Source organism: Macaca mulatta, chromosome 14 (assembly GCF_049350105.2).
Source record: "Macaca mulatta isolate MMU2019108-1 chromosome 14, T2T-MMU8v2.0, whole genome shotgun sequence".
NCBI classification, from domain to species: domain Eukaryota; kingdom Metazoa; phylum Chordata; class Mammalia; order Primates; family Cercopithecidae; genus Macaca; species Macaca mulatta.
The window spans coordinates 10,725,357-10,747,839 of record NC_133419.1 but is presented as its reverse complement, the minus strand read 5'-3'; the positions used below and the strand labels follow the sequence as shown (position 1 = coordinate 10,747,839).

General features: G+C 44.5%; 2 protein-coding genes and 1 long non-coding RNA gene across 20 annotated transcripts in view; 2 read left to right on the top strand and 1 right to left on the bottom strand.

The window, feature by feature from the left end:
- SPINDOC (spindlin interactor and repressor of chromatin binding) overlaps positions 1-22,483 on the top strand; it is a 207,207-nt gene that overhangs the window by 50,164 nt on the left and 134,560 nt on the right. The window lies entirely within an intron of this gene.
- RTN3 (reticulon 3) overlaps positions 8,032-22,483 on the top strand; it is an 88,421-nt gene continuing 73,969 nt past the window's right edge. For all 18 annotated transcript variants that reach the window (XR_013403612.1, XR_013403611.1, XR_013403615.1 and 15 more), the window contains exon 1: positions 8,032-8,309. Coding sequence is in view for 13 of the 18 variants with exons in the window: in XM_077962481.1 (XP_077818607.1) it covers positions 8,165-8,309 (145 nt within the window). In the remaining 5 variants the exon portion in view is untranslated. The remainder of the gene's footprint in view (positions 8,310-22,483) is intronic.
- LOC144334175 (uncharacterized) lies at positions 10,777-12,535 on the bottom strand. Its single transcript, XR_013403680.1, has 2 exons — positions 12,292-12,535; positions 10,777-11,159 (listed from the first exon to the last, which is right to left on the bottom strand). It is a non-coding gene; the product is annotated as an uncharacterized LOC144334175 (long non-coding RNA).

Sequence of the window (22,483 nt, the reverse complement as noted above, 5' to 3'; positions counted from 1 at the left end):
AAAAAAAAAAAAAAAAAAAAAAAAAGACCACTGGCTTTGGGGTCAGACTCACCTGGCTCTGAGTTTTGGCTCTGATGTTCACTAGCTATGCAACCTTGGGTGAGTTACTTAACCTCTCTGAACCCATTTCATCATCTGCAAAATGATTTAAAGACCCACAGAGTTGTTCTAGGCTAAGTGAGCTGTGTGTTTGGGAATGATGATTGTGTGGTTAGTGATCAAAATTACTAATCAGCATATTCATTCTGGAAAAGCTAAACAAAGTCATAAATATTCAAGATACTCAAGTGGTTTATGAAACATAAAAATAGCAAAATTGTTTTCTGCACTGACATCCACCATGACTCAGGTTCCAAAGCTTTCCAAAAATAGGGCATTTGTTATATGCCAGGTACCATGATAGGCCGTAATGCTGCATAAGACACATTCCTATCCTCCAGAGACTCGCAGTCCTGTGGGATAAACAGCTGAGGAAATATCATTCACAGTGACTGTACTGGGACACAGTTCAGCCTTCTATCATCTATGTGCAGGATCAGTATTTAAGCAACTCAGAAGGGAGAAGTTGAAATATTACATCCCTGGGCATCATTTAAATTTCCATACCTTATTTTGCGTGTGTGTAAAATGGGGTAATGATTTGGCACCTTCATTTGTAAAAAGAAAATAGCCAACCCCACATGATAGGGTCTTATAAAGTTGAATATTAGGTCCTCAACATGGTAACATACTGAAAGCTTAAGACCTTGTCAGCTACTTCATTATTGGTATTTCAGGCAACAGCACAGCAGTCTAACTGGGAGGATCTCTTGAGCCCAGGAGTTCAAGACCAGTCTGGAGACCAGGAACGGTGGCTCATACCTGTAATCCCAACACTTTGGGAGGCCGCGGCAGGTGGATCACCTGAGGTCAGGAGTTGCAGACCAGCCTGGCCAACATGGTGAAATCCCATCTGTACTAAAAACACAAAAAATTAGCCAATCGTGGTGGCAGGCATCTGTAATCCCAGCTACTCCAGAGGCTGAGGCAGGAGAATCTCTTGAACCCGGGAGGCAGTGGTTACAGGAGGCTGAGATCACACCATTGCATCCAGCCTGGGCAATAAGAGAGAAATTCTGTCTCAAACAAACAAAGAAAGCAGTCTGGGCAACATAGGGAGATCCCATGTCTACCAAAAATAAACAAATAAATTAGCCGGATATGGTGGGGTGCCTGTGGTCCCAGCTACTTGGTTGGGAGGCTGAGGTGGGAGGATTGCTTGAGCCCAGGAGGTAGAGGATGCAGTGAGTCATGATTGTAGCATTGCATTCCAGCCTAAGCAACAGAGCAAACCCTACCTCCAAAAAAAAAAGAAAAAAAAGAAAGAGAAAGAGAGAGAGAGAGAGAAAGAAAAAGAAAGGAAGGAAGGAATGAAGAAAATAAGTAAGTGGGGGGTGGGGGACAGCGCTCAATGGCTCATGCCTGTAATCCCAGCACTTTGGGAGTCTGAGGTGGATCACTTAAGGTCACAAGTTCAAGACCAGCCTGGCCAACATAGTGAAACACTGTATCTACTAAAAATACAAAAATTAGCCAGGCATGGTGGCATATGCTTGTAATCCCAGCAACTTGGAAGACTGAGGCAGGAGGATGGCTTGAACCCAACAGGCAGAGGTTGCAGTGAGCCGAGATCATGCCACCACTGCATTCCAGCCTGGGTGACAGAGCAACTTCATTAAAAAAAAAAAAAAAAAAAAAAAAAAGGCAGTGGGGATGAGGATACAGATTTGCTATATTCACCTTTGCTTATGTTTGCCACAAGAAAATCCTAATAGTGGCCGGGCTCGGTGGCTCACACCTGTAATCCCAGCACTTTGGGAGGCCGAGGCGGGCAGATCACGAGGTCAGGAGATCGAGACCATCCTAGCTAACACGGTGAAACCCCGTCTCTACTAAAAATACAAAAAATTAGCCGGGCATGGTGGCAGGCACCTGTAGTCCCAGCTACTTGGGAGGCTGAGGCAGGAGAATGGCATGAACCCGGGAGGCGGAGCTTGCAGTGAGCTGAGATCGCACCATTGCACTCCAGCCTCGGCTACAGAGCAAGACTCTGTCTCAAAAAAAAAAAAAAAAGAAAGAAAGAAAATCCTAATAGTAGCTACCTACATGTGTGTAGAGGAGTGGAGGGAGTTAGTGATAAAACTTTACAATATATATATTCCTGAATATTTGTGTACATATATATGAATGATCTGTGACTATATATTAATTTTTTTTTCAAGAGAGTTTCGCTCTGTCGCCCAGGCTGGAGTGCAGTGGCACAATCTTGGCTCACTGCAACTTCTGCCTCCCGGGTTGAAATGAGTCTCCTGCCTCAGCCTTCTGAGTAGCTGGGACAACAGGCATGTGCCACCATGCCCAGCTAATTTTTTTGTATTTTTAGTAGAGACAGGGTTTCACCATGTTAGGCAGGCTGGTCTCCAACTCCTGACCTCAGGCAATCTGCCTACCTCGGCCTCCCAAAGTGCTGGGATTACAGGTGTGAGCCACTGTGCCCGGCTTTCAAATATTTTAAATTAAACTATTTAATTTAAAAAATTTAAAAATAAAATATATAATTGCTTCTAAAAGTCAAGAAAATATAGGGTAATTAGATGGCTTAGAAGTTAAACTTGGAAATTATCTGTATAGGCCGAGCGCAGTGGCTCATGCCTGTAATCCCAGCACTTTGGGAGGCTGAGGTGGACCAATCACCAGAGGTCGGGAGTTCAAGACCAACCTGGCCAACGTGGCGAAACCCTGTCTCTACTAAAAATACAAAAATTAGCTGGGTTTGGTAGCATGCATCTGTAATCCTAGCCAGTGAGGAGGCTGACGCAGGAGAATCACTTGAACTCAGGAGGTGGAGGTTGCAGAGAGCTGAGATCATGCCATTGCACTCCAGTGTGGGCGACAAGAACAAAACTCCATCTCAAAAATAAAGAAATTATCTGTATAAAATACCAGTCCTGGCCAGGTGCGGTGGCTCATGCTTGTAATCTCAGCACTTTGGGAGGCCGAGGCGGGTGGATCACCTGAGGTCAGGAGTTCGAGACCAGCCTGACCAACGTGGAGAAACCCTGTCTCTACTAAAAATACAAAATTAGCCAGGTGTGCTGGTGCATGCCTGTAGTCCCAGCTACTCTGGAGGCTGAGGCAGGAGAATCGCTTGAACCCAGGAGGCAGAGGTTGTGGTGAGCCGAGATCGCACCATTGCACTCCAGCCTGGACAACAAGAGCAAAACTCCATCTCAAAAAAACAAAAACAGAAAAAAAAACAGTCCTTACTACGTACTCACACACGCACACAAAAATACCAGTCCTACAAAGACAAGGCCAAAGAATAAGAGACCTAGCACAGTGCCTCAGGTGTTCAAGGAAACTTCAGAGAAATGGCCATACTCCAGTGTGCTCTTTACTTTATTTTTCAAGATGAGGTCTTGCTGTATTGTCCAGGCTGGTCTTGAACTCCTGGGCTCAAGCCATCCTCCTGCTTTGGCCTCTCAAAATGCAGGGATTACAGAGGTGAGCCACTGTACCAGCCAGGAAGCACTTTAAAAATTCCATCTTGGGCTGGGCACAGTGGCTCACGCCTGTAATCCCAGCACTTTGGGAGGCTGAGGCGGGCAGATCATGAGGTCAGGAGTTCAAGACCAGCCTGGCCAATATGGCGAAACCTCGTCTCTACTAAAAATATAAATATTAGCCGGGCATGGTGGCATGCGCCTGTAGCCCCAGCTACTCAGGAGGCTGAGGCAGGAGAATCACTTAAACCTGGGAGGAAGAGGTTGCAGTAATAAGCTGAGATCGCACCACTGCACTACGGCCTGGGTGACAGAAAAAAAAAAACAAAAAACAAAAAACTCCCTAAGCCACTATAACTTCATGGTAATTCCTTCCCCTCGTTTTTTTTTGAGGTGGAGTCTCAGTCCGTTGCTCAGGTTGGAGTGCAGTGGCATGATCTCGGTTCATTGCAACCTCTGCCTCCCAGGCTCAGGGATTCTCGTGCCTCAGCCTCCCGAGTAGCTGGGATTACAGGTGCATGCCACCATGCCTGGGTAATTTTGTATTTTCAGTAGAAATGGGGTTTTTCCATGTTGGCCAGGCTAGTCTCAAACTTCTGACCTCAGGTGATCCGCCTACCTTGCCCTCCCAAACTGCTGGGATTACAGGCCCTTTCCCTTTTTGGTGTTTTTGTTTGTTTGTTTGTTTGTTTGTTTGTTTGTTTGTTTTGAGACAGAGTCTCACTCTTGTTGCCCAGGCTGGAGTGCAATGGCGCGATCTCGGCTTACTGCAACCTCTGCCTCTCGGGTTCAAGCGATTCTCCTGCCTCAGTCTCCCGAGTAGCTGGGATTACAGGCATGCACTATCACGTCTGGCTAATTTTTGTATTTTTAGTAGAGACAGGATTTCTCCATGTTGGTCAGGCTGGTCTTGAACTCCCGACCTCAGGTGATCCGCTCAGCTCGGCCTCCCAAAGTGCTGGGATTACAGGCATGAGCCAATGTGCCTGGCCCCCCTCTTTTAAATTCATTTAATTTACTTGCCATCTAATCAAAGCACTATGGTTTTATGGTGTTTGCGGTTGTTTTTAGTTGCTATTTAATTTATATTATTTATGTATTTTTTTTGTCCTAACTAGCTTGTAAGCTCATTGAAGACAAGACAAACATATTTTGGAGGTCTCTTCAAAGTTCTCAGGATTGTGTTATACACACAGTGCAAGATCAATACACATTCATAGAACTGGCCGGGCACAGTGGCTCATGCCTATAATCCCAGGCGTGGGAGACTGAGACAGGAGGATCACCCTAGGTCAGGAGTTCAAGACCACCCTGGCCAACATGGTGAAACCCCGCCTCTACTAAAAATACAAAAATTAGCCAGACACGGAGGCACATGCCTGTAATCCCAGCTACTCAGGAGGCTGAGCCAGGAGAACTGCTTGAACCTGGGAGGCGGAGGTTGCAGTGAGCCAAGATCGCGCTACTGTACTCCAGCCTGGGCAATAGAACAAGACTCCATCTCAAAAAAAAAAAAAAAAAAAAAAATTTCCGAAGGGTCTGAAAAGACCAGTAAAACCTCGTGCATATTTTGCTTTTTAACTTCTCTGCCGCTAGATATTAGGAAAATGGACTTCCTTCCAGTTGGAGTCTCCAGATTGTAGCAAGTGCTGTCAGAGTTAGGTACCAGCATCATTTATTTCCTTATCTAGCACCTCATAATGTATATTTGTTTGTTTGTTTGTTTTGTTTTAAGGAGTGGAGCGTTTAATAGACAAGAAAAAAGGAAGGAAGAAGAGCCTGGCGCGGTGGCTCACGCCTGTAATCCCAGCACTTTGGGAGGCCGAGGCGGGTGGATCACGAGGTTAGGAGATCGAGACCATCCTGGCTAACACGGTGAAACCCCATCTCTACTAAAAATACAAAAAAATTATCCAGGCGTGGTGGCGGGCGACTGTAGTCCCAGTTACTCCGGAGGCTGAGGCGGGAAAATGGCGTGAACCCGGGAGGCAGAGCTTGCAGTGAGCCGAGATCGCGCCACTGCACTCCAGCGTGGGCGACTGAGCAAGACTTTTGTCTCAAAAAAAAAAAAAAAAAGGAAGATGAAAATTACATAAACGAGTCAGGCCTAGTAGACACTAACATCCAAACCCTAAACAGGATTAAAACAGAATTTAAAAACTACAACACCCCCTTAACCCCTGGCCCACCTGTATGGCTATTACCAGTAATGCAACAGATGCTTCCATTCCTCATCCCTATATTAATTCTCTGTCTTGTCCTATGTTTTGCTCCTATTTTAATCAAATTTATCCGAGCCAAAGTTCAAGAGATCACCCGTGTTGCCTTCAACCAGATGCTCCTATATCCCTACGTCCAGGTGCCAACCATAGACCCTCCTGACGATGCCCCCTAACAGCAGGAAGCAGCTAGACAGACAACGACGCCCCCTATCACTATAATCAATAAAAGATTGGACTATCTGGACGGAGGGAGGAGGGAAACGAACAAATCAGAAAACAGCTCCCCTAATAATGTACATTTTTTAAAAACTGTATGCATGTATCAGAATGGGTAGATAACTGGCTTGGTTATCAGATCGGCTATTATTTCCCTTTGCCATCCAAGAGACAGTTTGCTGCATTATCAGCTGATGCTGTAAGTGCCAGGGTAAGATAATAGCTACAGAGTTATTTTGGGAAATATTTTTCTATGCCTTTTTCAGAGCATTGCAAAGGCCAGGAGTCATCCTTCCACCCCCTAGGGCTTTACCTGACCTTAAAAACCTCAAGGGCAGATGTAGTACACAGCTTGTTCTAGAAGATTTCCACTGGTCAGATCGCCTTTCCTCTCAGTGGCAGCTTGACTGACCACCTCCCCCTTCATGAGATTGCATCTTTACAGGATCTGCTGATCCTGCAATTGTACTTTGGGTCATTGATTGCTGCTTTAGCAATAAGAGTCGACAGCCTTGATTTTTATTATTTCCAGGATACAGTCCTCTTTTCTCTTTTTTTCTTTTTTCTTTTTCTTTTTGACGGAGTTTTGCTCTTTCTCCCACGCTGAAGTGCAATGGCGCGATCTCGGCTCACTGCAACCTCTGCCTCCCAGGTTCAGGCAATTCTCCTGCCTCAGCCTCCGGAGTAGCTGGGATTACAGGCGCCCACCACCATGCTCAGCTACTTTTTGTGTTTTTAGTAGAAACAGGGTTTCACCACGTTGGCCGGGCTGTTCTTGAACTCCTGACTTCAGGTGATGCACCTGCCTCGGCCTCCCAAAGTGCTGGGATGACAGGCGTGAGCCACCGCGCCCAGCCAACAGTCCTCCTTTAACAAGGACTATGCACCTTTCCAATATTTTGACCAAATGTAGGGAGAAGGCTTTGAATTTGGCAGTCCAGCCCAGGAAAAGCAAAAAATGAACAAAATCCAACATAGGCTAGAAATCTGGTTTTAAATACATGTTCTGCAAGGACCCCTTTTAGTCTATGAATACAATTCAATTATGTGTATTTTGTGCCTTATTCTGAAATTTTTATTTTTTTATTTTTTTTTTAAGGCAGGAAGGTTCTCGCTGTGTGGCTCGGGCTGGACTCCAACTCCTGGGCTCAAGGGATCCTCCCTTCTCTGCCGTAGCGGAGACTACAGGCCTCTGCCACTGACTGCGGCCTTATTCTGAATTTTTAATATCTAATTTTATCATCCCCCATAATCACAGCCAACATGTTCTTATCTCCTGGCTCTTCTTCATCAGCTCAGCTTTTTTTTCCCCCTCTAAAATATGTCGTCTCTATCTGACAGTCTATTTGGAGGAAAAGAAAACCTTAAGACCCAAGGTGGATCCTTCTCTGGCAACAGTAACGAGATAAGAATACGAAGCAGGTTCTGCGACTGCATTGCAATGTGATTGGAATGAGTAATCGTTTTTCATTCTGTATAGCATCTTTCTCCACCTACCAAATGGGGGGCCGTGCCATCTCTGCCTCTCGGTGAGGAGATATTACGACACAGCCAGAGAGATTCACAAAGCACCTTGCAGAGTGGGCCTACTCTACATTCTGGTTTTCACTTTTTATTGGAGTCACAGGTGGGACTGCATCAAACAAAAGATATAGACTCTGGAATGTAGGGGAAAGAGAGTTTCCAGATAATGGAAGCCCAGATAAATTTCTATCATTAAAATACATAATCTGCCGACCCTAAAACATTCACGTAAAGAGGCAGGAGGGAATACTACCCCGCAGCTCCCGGATTCGGCCGCAGTCGTGGGCGGGGATTGGGGCTTGGGTACGCCCCTTGCGTCTGGTCCCCAAGGGACGCTCCCCACCCCGCGGCGCGCGAGGCGCCGCGTGAGGCCGCCTTTGCCCCTCCTTCCCGGCAAGAGCGCCGATCAACGGTTCTTGCGCCTGCGCCCTGCGCCGCTGCGCGCCTAGGCACCCGCTCGGGGCCCTTTGTGCGCATGCGCGCTCGCGCTCCCGCCCTGTCGCTGCGCTCGGCTGAGTCAGTCAGTCAGTCGGAGTCTGTCCTCGGAGCAGACGGAGTAAAGGGACTTGAGCGAGCCAGTTGCCGGATTATTCTATTTCCCCTCCCTCTCTCCCGCCCCGTGTCTCTATTCACCCTTCTCCCACCCTCGCTCGCGTAGCTATGGCGGAGCCATCGGCAGCCACTCAGTCCCCTTCCATCTCCTCGTCGTCGTCCGGAGCCGAGCCGTCCGCGCCCGGCGGCGGCGGCGGGAGCCCAGGAGCCTGCCCCGCCCTGGGGACGAAGAGCTGCAGCTCCTCCTGTGCGGGTGAGGCGCGCGGGGAGCCCCCGCCTTGGGAAAGAGGGCGAGCGGGGGCCTGAGGGCTGGGGGGATTAGGAGGCGAGGCGGGAGGAGGGAGAATTACCCTCGACTACTGACGGCTTCAGCCCCGCAGGGACGAGCGTTTGGAAAATGGGCAAAGGGGAAGGGGAACGTAAGATTGTGCAGGCGGTGAGGAAATAACGGGGTGTGAGGAAAACAGGTTGGGGGCGGGGAGACAGTCCAGTGGGCGTTAACGCCGAGACTGGGCAGGGGGGGAAAAATACCAGCTCGTGGGATAAAATGGAGAGTTGCTCGATGCATATGGTGAACTGGGGTGATTTAGTGGAGGATTAGATAGGGGCAGGTGGGTGGTGGGAGAAACAATTTGTTAGATTTTTAAGGGGATGGTGGTGAAAGGGTTGCATTGCAGGTTTGCAGACAGGTGTTGACATAATCAAGCATTCATGATAGTCCTCCAAAATATTTTTGGCTGCCCATGGGGAAGATGAGGAAGTTTAATGGAAGCATTGTAGCCCATTGTTTTTTGTTTGTTTGTTTGGTTTTTACTGTTTTCGGCTAGACTCCATGAATGCCGGATTTTTCTGAGGCTCCGAGGTAGAAGGAGGCGGGATGAGAATAGCTCAGGGAAGATTTGGGAGGGAGCTGCTGATGGTCCAAGATGGATCCGTGGCTGCATCTGCAACAGCCTGCTCTTCCCTGGCGCTGCGTGGGGGTGGGGACACGCAATCAGACGCTTATATTCTAGAAAATAGAGTCATGCTAAGCTATCAACATGTTTTGATTTCGTGTTTTCTGTGGGCTACTATTGATTGAAGTATAACAAAGGGGGGTGTTTACTGCAGAAAGGGGGAGGGGGAGAACATTCAGACAAAGCGAGGGCTGGTTGAGTCCCCTTCTCCCATCTCTGTGAAAGACTAAGAGCGAAGCTGCAGACCTCCTTTAGTTTCCATTGTATACGCGTCTGCCTGCTGGTGGGAGCTGGCTGGCAAGCTCCCCTTATGCAGAAATCTGCAGTGCAGATGCCTTCTTAAGAGGGGGAAAAAAAAAAAACCCACCATGGGCAGGTGGTGGTTCTTAAAGGAACTGAGTCTTCGAAGGAAAAAAAAATGCGTTTTGTCAAAGGAAGGGCCGTAAATTCGGGAGAGTAGAGATAATTTTGCTCTCTATTTAGTTATGTTAAAGATTTTTGAGAATTGTTTTTAATGCTTGGTTGTCTCCTTTGGCAGAATCTTGGGTTCTAAAGAAAAAATTTCTGGTCTTAGCCTTAAATGTATTATTTTCTACATGTTTTTCTAACAGTGAATTTTCACCTGTATGAGAGCTTTGGAGCCCTGTTGGATTTTTCAGTGTGGTTATGGCCATTTCAGTATCAGGAAGCTTTTGCAGATAAAAGAATGAGGCAGCAAATTTAGAACCCTGTCCCCTTTAAACCACCAGCCGTTTCTCCTCCAAATTTTTGTGTTCTGGGCTAAGGTCCAGATGAACAGCGACTTCCTTATAACTTAGCAACTTGATCTTTTTGCTTTAATCATTTGTCATTGCTTACTGTTTGGTAGGCCCTTTTGTGCATATCTTTTGGGTTTTCTTGATTTTTCGTTTTTGATTCAGACCTAAGTTTTAGAAATTTGGCTCTGTAAGCTCTAGATAAGACAGATATTAAGTGTCGAAAAGTCATTCTAGTTAGCAGATTTGAAAATTTAGTCCTAGTTTATTTATAACTAAGTGGTGAAATCATTTGAGATTCATCTTTTTCATTCCTTTAATGCACTTACGGAAGAACTGGTCTAGTAGGCCAATGAAATAAGAGTATTTTGTTCATAGACACACAGGCATACCACAACCTAATTGGCACCTAAATTGGCAATACGAATTCAATGACATACCATATTTCTGTTTGGCTTATCTTTTTTCATGTGATCTACCCTTGTCACAATTTCTATCTATTTATTGTATCTATTTATTGTGTATTTTTTGCACTCCTCTTTATGATAGTGGAAAAGCTGCTGAAATTATGTGTTTTGCCAAAAGTAATATAATTTATATTCTGAAGTGCTGTTCCAAGTATATGAGTTTGCATTACGTTTTCCTAATAATATTAAATGCTGCAATTTTCACTCGTTATTTCTTTTTTTTTTTTTTTTTTTTTTTTTTTTTTGAGACGGAGTCTCACTCTGTCGCCCAGGCTGGAGTGCAGTGGCTGGATCTCAGCTCACTGCAAGCTCCGCCTCCCGGGTTCACGCCATTCTCCTGCCTCAGCCTCCCGAGTAGCTGGGACTACAGGCGCCCGCCACCTCGCCCGGCTAGTTTTTTGTACTTTTTAGTAGAGACAGGGTTTCACCGTGTTAGCCAGGATGGTCTCGATCTCCCGACCTCGTGATCCGCCCGTCTCGGCCTCCCAAAGTGCTGGGATTACAGGCTTGAGCCACCGCGCCCGGCCTCGTTATTTCTTTCTCTTTTCTTTCTTTTTTTTTTTTTTTTTTTTGTTTTTGAGACAAGGTCTTGCTCTGTCACACACTGGAGCACAGTGGAGCCATCTTGGCTCACTGCAGCCACCGCCTCCAGGGTTCAAATGATTCTTGGGGTTCAAATGATTCTCGGGGTTCAAATGATTCTCATGCTTCAGCCACCCGAGTAGCTGGGATTACAGGCGTGCACCACCACACCTGGTTAATCTTTTTTGTTTGTTTGTTTGAGATGGAGTCTCCCTCTGTCTCCCAGGCTGGAGTGCAGTGGCGCGATCTCAGCTCACTGGAACCTCTACCTCCCAGGTTCATGCCATTCTCCTGCCTCAGCCTCCCGGTAGCTGGTACTACAGGCGCTCACCATCACACCCGGCTGATTTTTTGTATTTTTAGTAGAGATGGGGTTTCACAGTGTTAGCCAGGATGGTCTCGATCTCCTGACCTTGTGATCCGCCCGCCTCGGCCTCCCAAAGTGCTGGGATTACAGGCATGAGCCGCCACACCTGGCCCACACCTGGTTAATTTTTATATTTTTGGTAGAGATGGGGTTTTGCCATGTTGGCCAGGCTGGTCTCAAACTCCTGGCCTCATGTGATCTGCCCTCCTCGGCCTCCCAAAGTGCTGGGATTACAGGTGTGAGCCACCGTGACCAGCTTTACCCATCATTTCTTAGTAAAATTTTATTACAGAATTTGTATTTCTTAGATGTGCTGTAGACATTTATCACTATTAGCACTTAAAGCAGTGATATATAGTAGTACTTAGTATTTGTTGAATAAATTATCAAATTTACTCTCTAGAAAGGCACACTTGAGAAATAAACTAAAGAGAGACTCTTTTCGGAGTCTTGCTCTGTAGCTCAGGCTGGAGTAAAGTGGTGTGATCTTGGCTCACTACAACCTCTGTCTCCTGGGCTCAAGCCATTCTCCCACCTTAGCCTCCTGAGTAGGTGGGATTACAGACGTGCACCGCCATGCCCAGATAATTTTTGTACTTTTAGTAGATACGGAGTTTTGCCATGTTGGCCAGGCTGGTCTTGAACTCCTGACCTCAAGTGATCCGTCCACCTCGGCCTCCCAAGGTGTTGGGATTACAGGCATGAGCCACTGAGCCTGGCCGAGAGACTCTTATCTTAAATGCTTATCCACTGCAAATGTGCATTCATATTGTCTAAAATGCACTAAAACAGTTTTGTTGGGCCCAATGCAAGATCCTCATTTGTCGGGTCATTACCTGAACATAAAAGTTTACCTTGCAATGTGGGGCCGGGCGCGGTGGCTCACGCCTGTAATCCCAGCACTTTGGGAGGCTGAGGTGGGTGAATCACCTGAGGTCAGGAGTTAGAGATCAGCCTGACAAACATGGCGAAACCCTGTCTCTACTGAAAAATACAAAAATTAGCCAGGCACAGTGATGTGCACCTGTAGTCTCAGCTACTCGGGAGGCTGAGGCAGGAAAATCGCTTGAACCCGGGAGGCAGAGGTTGCAGAGAGCTGAGATCACACCACTGCACTCCAGCCTAGGCGACAGAGCAAGACTCCATCTCAAAAAAAAAAAAAAGATACCGCAATGTGTAGTAATCATTTTTATTGCCGAAGCTTTTCCTCCTTGCAGGATGTTTTCTCCATGTCACAGAGGAAGTGTCTCAGGCTTTTGTACCTTGAAAATAAGATGAAGTTTGTTATTCAAAAATTTAACTTATTTAAAATGTAGATGCTAAAAAATTACCTTAATTGTTAAAAAAAAAATCTGCACATATTGCTGTCATCGTCCAGCTTCATGTTCTTTCACCAAGCTCCCCTTGGTTTTGGAGACTCATCTTGGTTTTAGTTAAAGAAAAGTAAGTGATTGCTTGGTGTCCTGCAGAAAACAATTTTGTCTTGACCAACCTGTCCAGTAATGAATTTTAGAAGTATTAGTTACTACATACAGGTAGAGAATGGGTGATGGCACTCTGTACTTTAGTGCCTTCAGTTCTAGTGCAGCCAGCAATGTAGTATGCTTAGAGATGGGGATCGGGGTCAGGACGGCTTCCCAGATTTCTGCCTTTGAAGGAAACTGAAGATTTCAGAGGCAGAAATTTGAGGTTGAGGTAAAAGAGACTGAAATATTTCGTGTTCATTTCAAAGCAAGAGTTGCCTTTATTAGACCTCAAGTATAGAGACATGTCTATCATCTGAACTTTAAAAGTACTTTAATAGTTTACTGATGACATGATTGAAATTCTATAACTTGGCCCGGCGTGGTGGCTCATGCCTATAATCCCAGCACTTTGGGAGGCTGAGGCGGGCGGATCATGAGGTCAGGAGATAGAGACCATCCTGGCTAACACAGTGAAACCCTGTCTCTACTAAAAATACAAAAAATTAGCCAGGTGTGGTGGCAGGTGCCTGTAGTCCCAGCTACTCAGGAGGCTGAGGCAGGAGAATGGCGTGAACCTGGGAGGCAGATCTTGCAGTGAGCTGGGATCGCACCACTGCACTCCAGCCTGGGGGACAGAGCGAGATTCTGTCTCAAAAAAAAAAAAATCTATAACTTGCTAGAGACTGCTTTTTATTGTTGTTATGAAAATTGACTGAGTGTGGTGGCTCATACCTGTAATCCCAGCACTTTGGGAGGCTGAGGCGGGTGGATTGCTTGAGCTCACGAGCCTGAGACCAGCCTGGACAATAATGGTGAAACCCCATCTCTACAAAAAAACAAAAAAGCAAGAATTAGCTGGGCATGGTGATACGCACCTGTGGTCCCAGCCATTTAGGAGACTGAGGTGAGAGGATGGCTTGAGCTGGGGGCAGAGGTTGCAGGGAGCTGAGATTGTGCCATTGCACTCCAGCCTGGGTGACAGAGCCAGACCTTGTCTTAAAAAAAGAAAAACAGAAAATCATGATGCCAAAATAAAACTATATTTTATATGTTTCTTAATAGAAATTAGCTCAAAGCAAAAACAGCTTGGGCAATTTTTTGAAAAAGGTTTTTGCTTTGAATATTTATTTCCTCGGCTGGGCGCAGTGGCTCACGCCTGTAATCCCAGCACTTTGGGAGGCTGAGGCGGGCGGATCATGAGGTCAGGAGATAGAGACCATCCTGGCTAACACAGTGAAACCCTGTCTCTACTAAAAATACAAAAAATTAGCCAGGTGTGGTGGCAGGTGCCTGTAGTCCCAGCTACTCGGGAGGCTGGGGCAGGAGAATGGCGGGAACCCGGGAGGCGGAGCTTGCAGTGAGCCGAGATCGCGCCACTGCACTCCAGCCTGGGCGACAGAGAGAGACTCCGTCTCAAAAAAAAAAAAAAAAAAAATTATTTCCTCACTCATGAAACTTAATTGTTCTATGTAGTTTTTATGGCTTCATTTCCACACTTTGTTCTAACATATTAATCAAATGTGAGTATGTAATTTGTGTTTTGAGTTAACCCTTAAATAAAAAGGAATGTGGCCCCGTGTCCAACACTGACATCATCTGAGTGTTATATTCGTGTCAGATTATCAGTGGCAGTGTAATGTGTTAAAACACAGACTTGAGCTCCAGGAATGCCTGGATTTCAATTCTGGCCCTGTCTCTTAATAATTATGTGTTCTTGTGCAACTATTGAGCCTCAGTTTCCTTAACTTGAAAATTGGGATAATAGTGTCTACCTTGGAGTTGGTATGAAAATTAAACACAATTTGGCTGGACGCGGTAGCCCATGCCTGTAAGCCCAGCACTTTGGAAGGCCAAGGTGGGCGGATCACCTGAGGTCAGGAGTTCAAGACCGCCCTGGTCAACATGGTGAAACGGCACGTCTATTAAAGATACAAAAAATTAGCTGGGCGTGGTAGTGCGCACCTGTAATCCCAGCTACTCAGGAGGCTGAGGCAGGAGAATCGCTTGAACCTGGGAGGCGTAGGTTGCAGTGAGCCAAGATAGCGCCATTGCACTCCAGCCTGAGCGACAGGGTGAGACTGTCTTAAAAAAAAAAGAGTAAACACATTTATAGGGCTTAACACAGTGTCTTGCCCGTAGTAAATAATTGTACCATTAATGTGAATAAATGAAATATAGATCAACAATGTGACGTAGACACATTTGCATTGTACCTTTAAATCCTGACCTTTATTAAATAACGATATATAATATTTGATAAATCCATTTGTAGGTTACAAACTACTTGCACATATTAATAGATACAACATAGCAGTTCAAGTACAAATGAGAAAGCTGTCTTCCTCACAATCAAAGACTATTGTTACGCCTTTTTTCCCTTCCCACACGTGAGTCAGTTGTTTCAGTTTGTGGCCCTTCACATTAATGTCATAAAGCTGCCACCCCCTTCCACTAAGGTGGTCTCTTAAAGAGGTAGAGGGAGGAGCCAAGATGTTTCCCAGAAGGCTTGGCATGAATCAATATGCTTAAATACTTCTGCAGATTCTGACTGTAATAAATGTTATGATACATTAGGAAACCCCTTTCAGTGTGGAAGCAAGCATACAGGAGACAGCAAGAGTGGTCATGTCAATATGGCCTGCAAATGCCTGCTGACTTGGATTGTTTTTATTCTCCAAGAGTAAGAAGTTTTTTTTAATGCTGTTTTTGTTTATTGTCGGATTCACAAGTAATGGAACCACTCTGATCAAATTAAACAACCAGTCTACATACATTTAGTAGGTGCACCTTTACCCTAAATTGTCATTTCTAAGGGGTTGTTTATTAAGTGACTGGTAAGAACCTCAGTGTTTTTATTCTTGGTGTTTTAAAGATGGTCTGAAAATAAAATAAAACCAGTATTACTGCTTTTATCAAATTATCCTGTGAGGAAATCATATATCTATCCTGATATAGGAGTTACCTGTCTAGTCCTGTGCGTGTTTCAAGCTTTGTAAAATGAAGTTTGGTAATAATGGAATTGGTGACGTGTTGTTGAAGGGAAAAGGGAAAGTTGAGCTTTCCAATTTTGTTTGTGCCAAGAGTATGTTTTGCAGAAAGACAATTCTCTTTACCCGTAATCCTAGAATTTACCATTTTTGTAATTCTAAACAGAATTACAACAGCTCCATTAAAGAAGTAGGTTTTCTAATATAAATGTGCATATTTGTTGTATGCACTTAGCTTATAGTTTGCGTTAACTTTATTGTTGATGATGAATTTAGCCTCTTAAGTGTACAGACTTGTGAAAAATTCATCAATTTTGTAATATAACTTTTTCTCTTAATTTAGCTAATCCTCTCTGTATAGTTCTAATTTTGGTATATGTGCTGCTGAAGTAAGCACTCATAGTAAAACTTTTTAGATAAAAATTAGCAAGTCAATATTTTGTTCGTATAATTAACTTATTCAGAAGTTGCCCAGAAAACTGAGTTAACCTTCTGTTCCATTCATTTATGACAGCTACTAGTTTTAGAGTTATTTTGGATCATAGGGTATGGTGTAGATGTTTTGAAAGAAGTGTGTGTGTTAAATAAGTTTAGCTGTAATCAGTATTGCTTGTGATTGCATCATTGAGGTCTTCTGTGCATCTACAAGTTTTGTAAGACATGTTCCTCTGTGATATTGCAACCTCAGAGAGAATCTCTTTAAATACTGTAACAGGGTCTGCATTTTCATTTTACCTATGGGAGGAGATTATCAGCAAGTGGCCTGCTCTTGTTATTTTGTGATTTATTTTTTAAATTTCAAAGAACTATTCTTACCTGTTTTCTCCAATCAACTGATTTATTATCGCCTATAACCATATCATCGTAACCTAACCAGAGGAGACAGTGAGCTTATCAGGAAGTGGCCCACTCTTGTGAATTTTTGTTTTTTTTAATTTCGAAGAACTTTTTTTTTTTTTTTTTTTTTTTGAGACAGAGTGCCCCTCTGTCGCTCAGGCTGGAGTGCAGTGGTGGGATCTCAGCTCCGCCTCCTTGGTTCAAGCCATTCTCCTGCCTCAGCCTCCTGAGTAGCTGGGATTGCAGGCTTGTGCCACCATGCCCAGCTAATTTTTGTATTTTTAGTAGAGATGGGGTTTCGCCATTTTGGTCAGGCTGGTCCTGAACTCCTGACCTCAGGTGAGCTGCCCCCCTCGGCCTCCCACAGTGCTGGGGTTACAGGCTTGAGCCACCACGCCCGGCCTCAAAGAACTATTCTTACCTGTTTTCTCCGATCAACTGATTTATTATCTCCTGTAACCATATCATCATAACTTAACCAGAGGGGACAGACAGTGAGCTTTTTGACGTGTTCCTCATCGGTAGGTTGCCCTTCAAGCTATATGGAAGGACATTCTGGAAAACCTTTTGTTACAAAAATTTTGTCCTGTTATTTGAACATATTTCAATAGAGGGCATTGTCTTTATTTTATGTATGAGATCGAAATACTTGATTTTCATGATAGCTTACATTTGTGTACTGCTTTATGATTTAAGTTGTGCCTATATGTTACCTTAATTCAACAACTGAAAGCTCTTTGCCAGGTGCTATGGAAGATAGAAAGGTAAATAAAATATAGATCATTCCTCTACAGGCCATATTCAGTAGAGGAAAGACTTGTATTATGTTTATCTGTGAGGTAGACAGGTAACGATATAACCCCCTTCTTACAGATGGGGACTCAGGCACAGAGAGTTTAATGCCTATGCTTTAAAATTTGAAGTGACAAGTGGTAAAAGTGGCTCAGTCACCCTTTTGAATTCAGTGATCAGTTTAACTTAAAAGCCTTAATTTCTGGCTCCATGGTTCTTAAGCCAGGTGCCTTTTTATTTCACTGCTCTACAGAAACTTTTCTAGTCAAGTTCACCAGATATTTTACACATTGTTAAATTCAGTGGTCTCTTCTGCATCCTCTTAACGTGCTTTCACAACAGCTTTTGACATAATTGATTACTCTCTCCTTGAAATGCTTTTTAAATTTGTCTTCTATGACACCACATACTCTCACTGACTGTTCATCCTCTGGCTCCATAAAATTCACCATTTTAAGGTGTTCTTGAGTGTATGCACAGAGTGGTACAGCTATGTCCACTATCTAATTCCAGAACATTTTTATTACCCCAAAGAGAAACCCCATATCTGTTAGTAGTCATTCACCGTTCTTCCCTCCCCGCAATTCTCTGGCAACGATTAATCTACTTTCTGACTCTGTGGATTTCCTTATTCTTGAGATTTAATATTGCTAATTCTTTTTTTTTTTTTTTTTTTTTTTTTTTGAGATGGAGTCTCACTCTGTCACCCAGGCTGGAGTGCGGTGGCGCGATCTCTGCTCACTGCAACATCCACCTCCTGAGTTCAAGCAATTCTCCTGCCTCAGCCTCCCAAGTAGCTGGGATTATAGGCATGTGCCACCATGCCCACCTAATTTTTGTATTTTTAGTAGAGACAGGGTTTCACCATATTGGTCAGGCTGATCTCGAACTCCTGATCTCAGGAGATCTACCCTCCTTGGCCTCCTGAAGTGCTGGGATTACAGGTGTGAGCCACCGTGTCCAACCTAATTATTTTTATTTTTGTAGAGACAGGATCTCACTATATTGCCTAGGCTGGTATTGAACTCCTGGGCTCAAGTGATCCTCCTGCCTTGGCCTCTCAAAGTGCTGGGATTACCAGCATGAGCCACAGTGCCTGTCCTGATCTTTCCTTTTAAGTTTGTTCTCACAGTCTTCTCAATCTCAATAAATGGCCATTCTGTTCTTTCCTTCTTTTGTTAAAATCAAAAACCTTGGAGTTATCCTTGATTCCTTTCTATCCCTCATGCAAGCCATCAACAAATGCTCTTGATTCTACCTTCAAAAATATATCCAAAGTCTGACCAATTCTGTCAACCTCCATTGCTACCATCTTGGTCCAGGCTAGCTCTCCTGGATTATCGTAGATGCCTCCTATCTGGTCTCCCTGCTTTCTTCCTTGCCTCTCTTCAGTCCATTTTCCACACAGCAGCTGGTGTAAGCCTGTGAAAATGCAAGTTGGATCATGTCACTCATGGGCAAAGTGCTACAGTGGCTTCCTGTTACACTCAGTAAATGCCAATATCCTCAGAAGACTTATTAATAAATACCCTGTACTATCTGGCCCCAACCTCCCCATTTCTCACCTGGCTTCAACCATACTGGCCTCCTTGACTCACTCTGTCGCCCAGGCTGGAGTGCAGTGGTGCGATCTTGGCTCACTGCAACCTCTGCCTCCTAGGTTCAAGCAGTCCTCTCACCTCAGCCTCCCAAGTAGCTGGGATTACAGGTGCGCACCTCCATGCCAGCTGATTTTTGTATTTTTAGTAGAGAAGAGATTTTACCATGTTGATCAGACTGGTTTTGAACTCCTGACCTCAAGTCATCCACCCACCTCGGCCTCCAAAAGTGCTGGGATTACAGGCATGAGCTACTGTGCCTGGCCTTCCTTGTTCTTTACACCAGAAATAACCCTCTATCTCACGGTTTTATTTGCTGTTCACTCTGCCTAGAATGCTCTTCTCCCATTGCAGTAGACTCAATGTTTATGTCCCCACCCCTGCAACCCGGCCAAATCATATGTTAAAACCTAACCCCCTGGCCGGGCACGGTGGCTCATACCTGTAATCCCAGCATTTTGGGAGGCTGAGGCAGGCGGATCACGAGGTCAGGAGATGGAGACCATCCTGGCTAACATGGTGAAACTCCATCTCTATTAAAAATACAAAAAAAATTAGCCAGGCGTGGTAGCACGCGCCTGTAGTTCCAGCTACTTGGGAGACTGAGGCAGGAGAATCACTTGAACCCGGGAGGTGGAGGTTGCAGTGAACCAAGATCGTGCCACTGCACTCTAGCCTGGGTGACAGAGCGAGACTCCGTCTCAAAAAAAAAAAAAACCTTCAGAAGGGAGGAATGTTTTGTAGACCACTTTGGTTTTCTTTTTTGCATGTGGCAGTTTTTAGTTTTTAAAATCAGTACCTTTTAATGGGAACAACTTGACCAAAAATTTGTCACAGAATTTTGAGACCCATTAAAACAGTTCAATGAAAAAGAAAAAAAAAAAGAGATGGGGTCTCACCATATTGCCCATGCTGGTCTTGATTGAACTCCTGAGCTCAGGAGATCCTCCTTCCTTGGCCTCTTGAAGTGCTGGGATTACAGGCATAAGCCACCATGCCCAGCTTCCTTATGGGTTTTGTCCAGCAACTAAAACAAGCCCTTGGCTCATAAGAGGTGTTCAATAAATATTTATGGGAAGAATGAGTAGAGAAACTCTTCTCAGAAAAACATGCATATTAACAAAGTATTGTGGCCAGATGCAGTGGCTCAGGCCTGTAATCCCAGCACTTTGGGAGGCCGAGGCGGGTGGATCACCTGAGGTCAGGAGTTCAAAACCAACCTGACCGACATGGAGAAACCCTGTCTGTACTAAAAATACAAAATTAGTGGGGTGTGGTGGCACATGCCTCTCATCCCAGCTACTCGGGAAGGCTGAGGCAGGAGAATCGCTTGAACCTGGGAGGTGGAGGTTGCGGCGAGCCAAGATCGCGCCATTGCACTCCAGCCTGGGCAACAAGAGCAAAACTCCATCTCAAAAAAAAAAAAATTATTGCATAGTTTTCACAGGATTCATGAACTGCTGTCAAATTCATTCATAAACTTCAGGTTAAGAACATTTGGTTTTTGAAAGTCAAATTGTAAACATTGTTACATGCTTATAATTCGTAATTTCTATAAGATCTCTATGGAAATGGATGTATCCATTTAAGTGCTGAGGAGAGAGTTTTCTTGTAAGCCCATAAAACTATCTGTAATAGAAATATATTTAAGGTTAGCCTCTCTTGTTTCTTCTGGACTGTAGGTATTTTCTACCAATGACTTTAATCCAGAAAAACATCTTTTCATAACCACTTGAATGCCACATTCTGGCATATTAGAAAGAGACTCTGGGCACAGTGGCTCATGCCTGTAATCTTACCCCTTTGGAGGCCAAGATGGGAGGATTGCTTGAGCCCAGGAGTTTGAAACCAGCCTGCACAACATAGTGAAATCCCATCTCTACAAAAATTAAAAATAATCTGGGTGTGGTGGTATGTGCCTGTAGTCCCAGCTCCTTAGGAGGCTGAGGTGGGAGTATCACTTTGGCCCTCAAGGTTGAGGCTGCAGTGATTGCATTACCACTGCACTCCATCCTGGGCAACAAAAGACAGAAGACCCTGTCTCAAAACAAAAAAAAAAGGCAGCTAGGGTATTAAGATATTTGTAACCAGTTTATTAATTATAGTTTTTGGGGTTTTTTTTTGAGAAGTTTTGCTCTTGTTGCCCAGACTGGAGTGCAATGGCATGATCGCAGCTCACCACAACCTCTGCCTCCTGGATTCAAGTGATTCTCCTGCCTCAGCCTCCCAGGTAGCTGGGATTACAGGCATGTGCCACCACGTCTGGCTAATTTTGTATTTTTAGTAGAGACGGGGTTTCTCCATGTTGGTCAGGCTGGTCTTGAACTCCCAACCTCAGGTGATCCTCCTGCCTTGGCCTCCTAAAGTGCTGGGATTATAGACGTGAGCCACCGTGCCCAGCCTATTAATTTATTTTTAAGACAAGGCCTGGCTCTATCACCCAGGCTGGAGTGCAGTGGCATGATCTCGACTCACTACAACGTCCATGTCCTGGGCTCAAGCTGTCCTCCCACCTCAGCCTCCCGAGTAGCTGGGACTATAGGCATGGCTATTTTTTGTATTTTTGTAGAGACGAGGTTTCACCACGTTGCCCAGGCTGATCTTGACCTCATAAGCTCAAGTGATCCCCCTACCTCAGCCTCCCAACGTGCTGGGATCACAGGAGTGAGCCACCGCACCCAACCTGTAACCAATTTCATATCTACATAGTCCATTTTGTTTCTGTCAGGCTTTCTAATTTTCTTTTGCAACAGGAGTTCTGCTTTGTTCTTTGTGTTGGATTGCATATACGTTGACTCTAATAAATAGTACAAAGAAAGCTTTCCAACTCTTTTTAGTGATATAACAGAAGAGTGGGCATCTTGGAAATTAGCACTGTTTTGACTTATATGAGAGGGAACTGCTGCCTTAGTAACTACTACATTAATAAGATGAATGTCCAGTTACTACTTACTACTCAGTCTAGTTTTGAAATAACAAGCTACATCTAAAAATCTCTTATATTGGTTTTCAGCAAACATTTATGAAGCTCCTGTAATGTTCAAGCCTCGATATTCCATGACTTCTGCTATATGCTGGTCAACCTGAAAGATACAAAGATATGTAAGAGGTCTTTAACCCTTAGGTGCTTCCAATCAGGTTGTAATTATTTTCCAACAATAAATAAATTGAATTTATTTCATTAGATATTCTGAGAACTAAGACTTTAATAATTGATTTCTTTTTTTTTTCTTTTTTTCCCCCTGAAATTCCTGAGCTTTAACTAGTTGGTCTGTTTTTATAGTAGTTATGTTAGCTATAAATGAATAAATAAAAATCAACCTGCCAGTTTATGTAGATTCTCCCCCCTCGAGGAGGTGGAGCTTAACCCCTTCACCTCTTCAGGGTAGATGGTGAGCTTAAGACTTGTTTCCACAGAGTACAGTGTGGAAGGGTGGGGAGAAGTACTGCTTCCTCCACCCAGGTAGAGAATCCTGGCAAGCACTACCTCAGCCAGGGATCAGGTTAACATCATCAGTTGATAAGTCATGTTGAGAGTCTGTACTCTTGATATGATGTGATGAGCATGGTCCTTGGTAATCTTCCCCAGAAGCCATCACTCCAGTCTAACCATGAGAAAA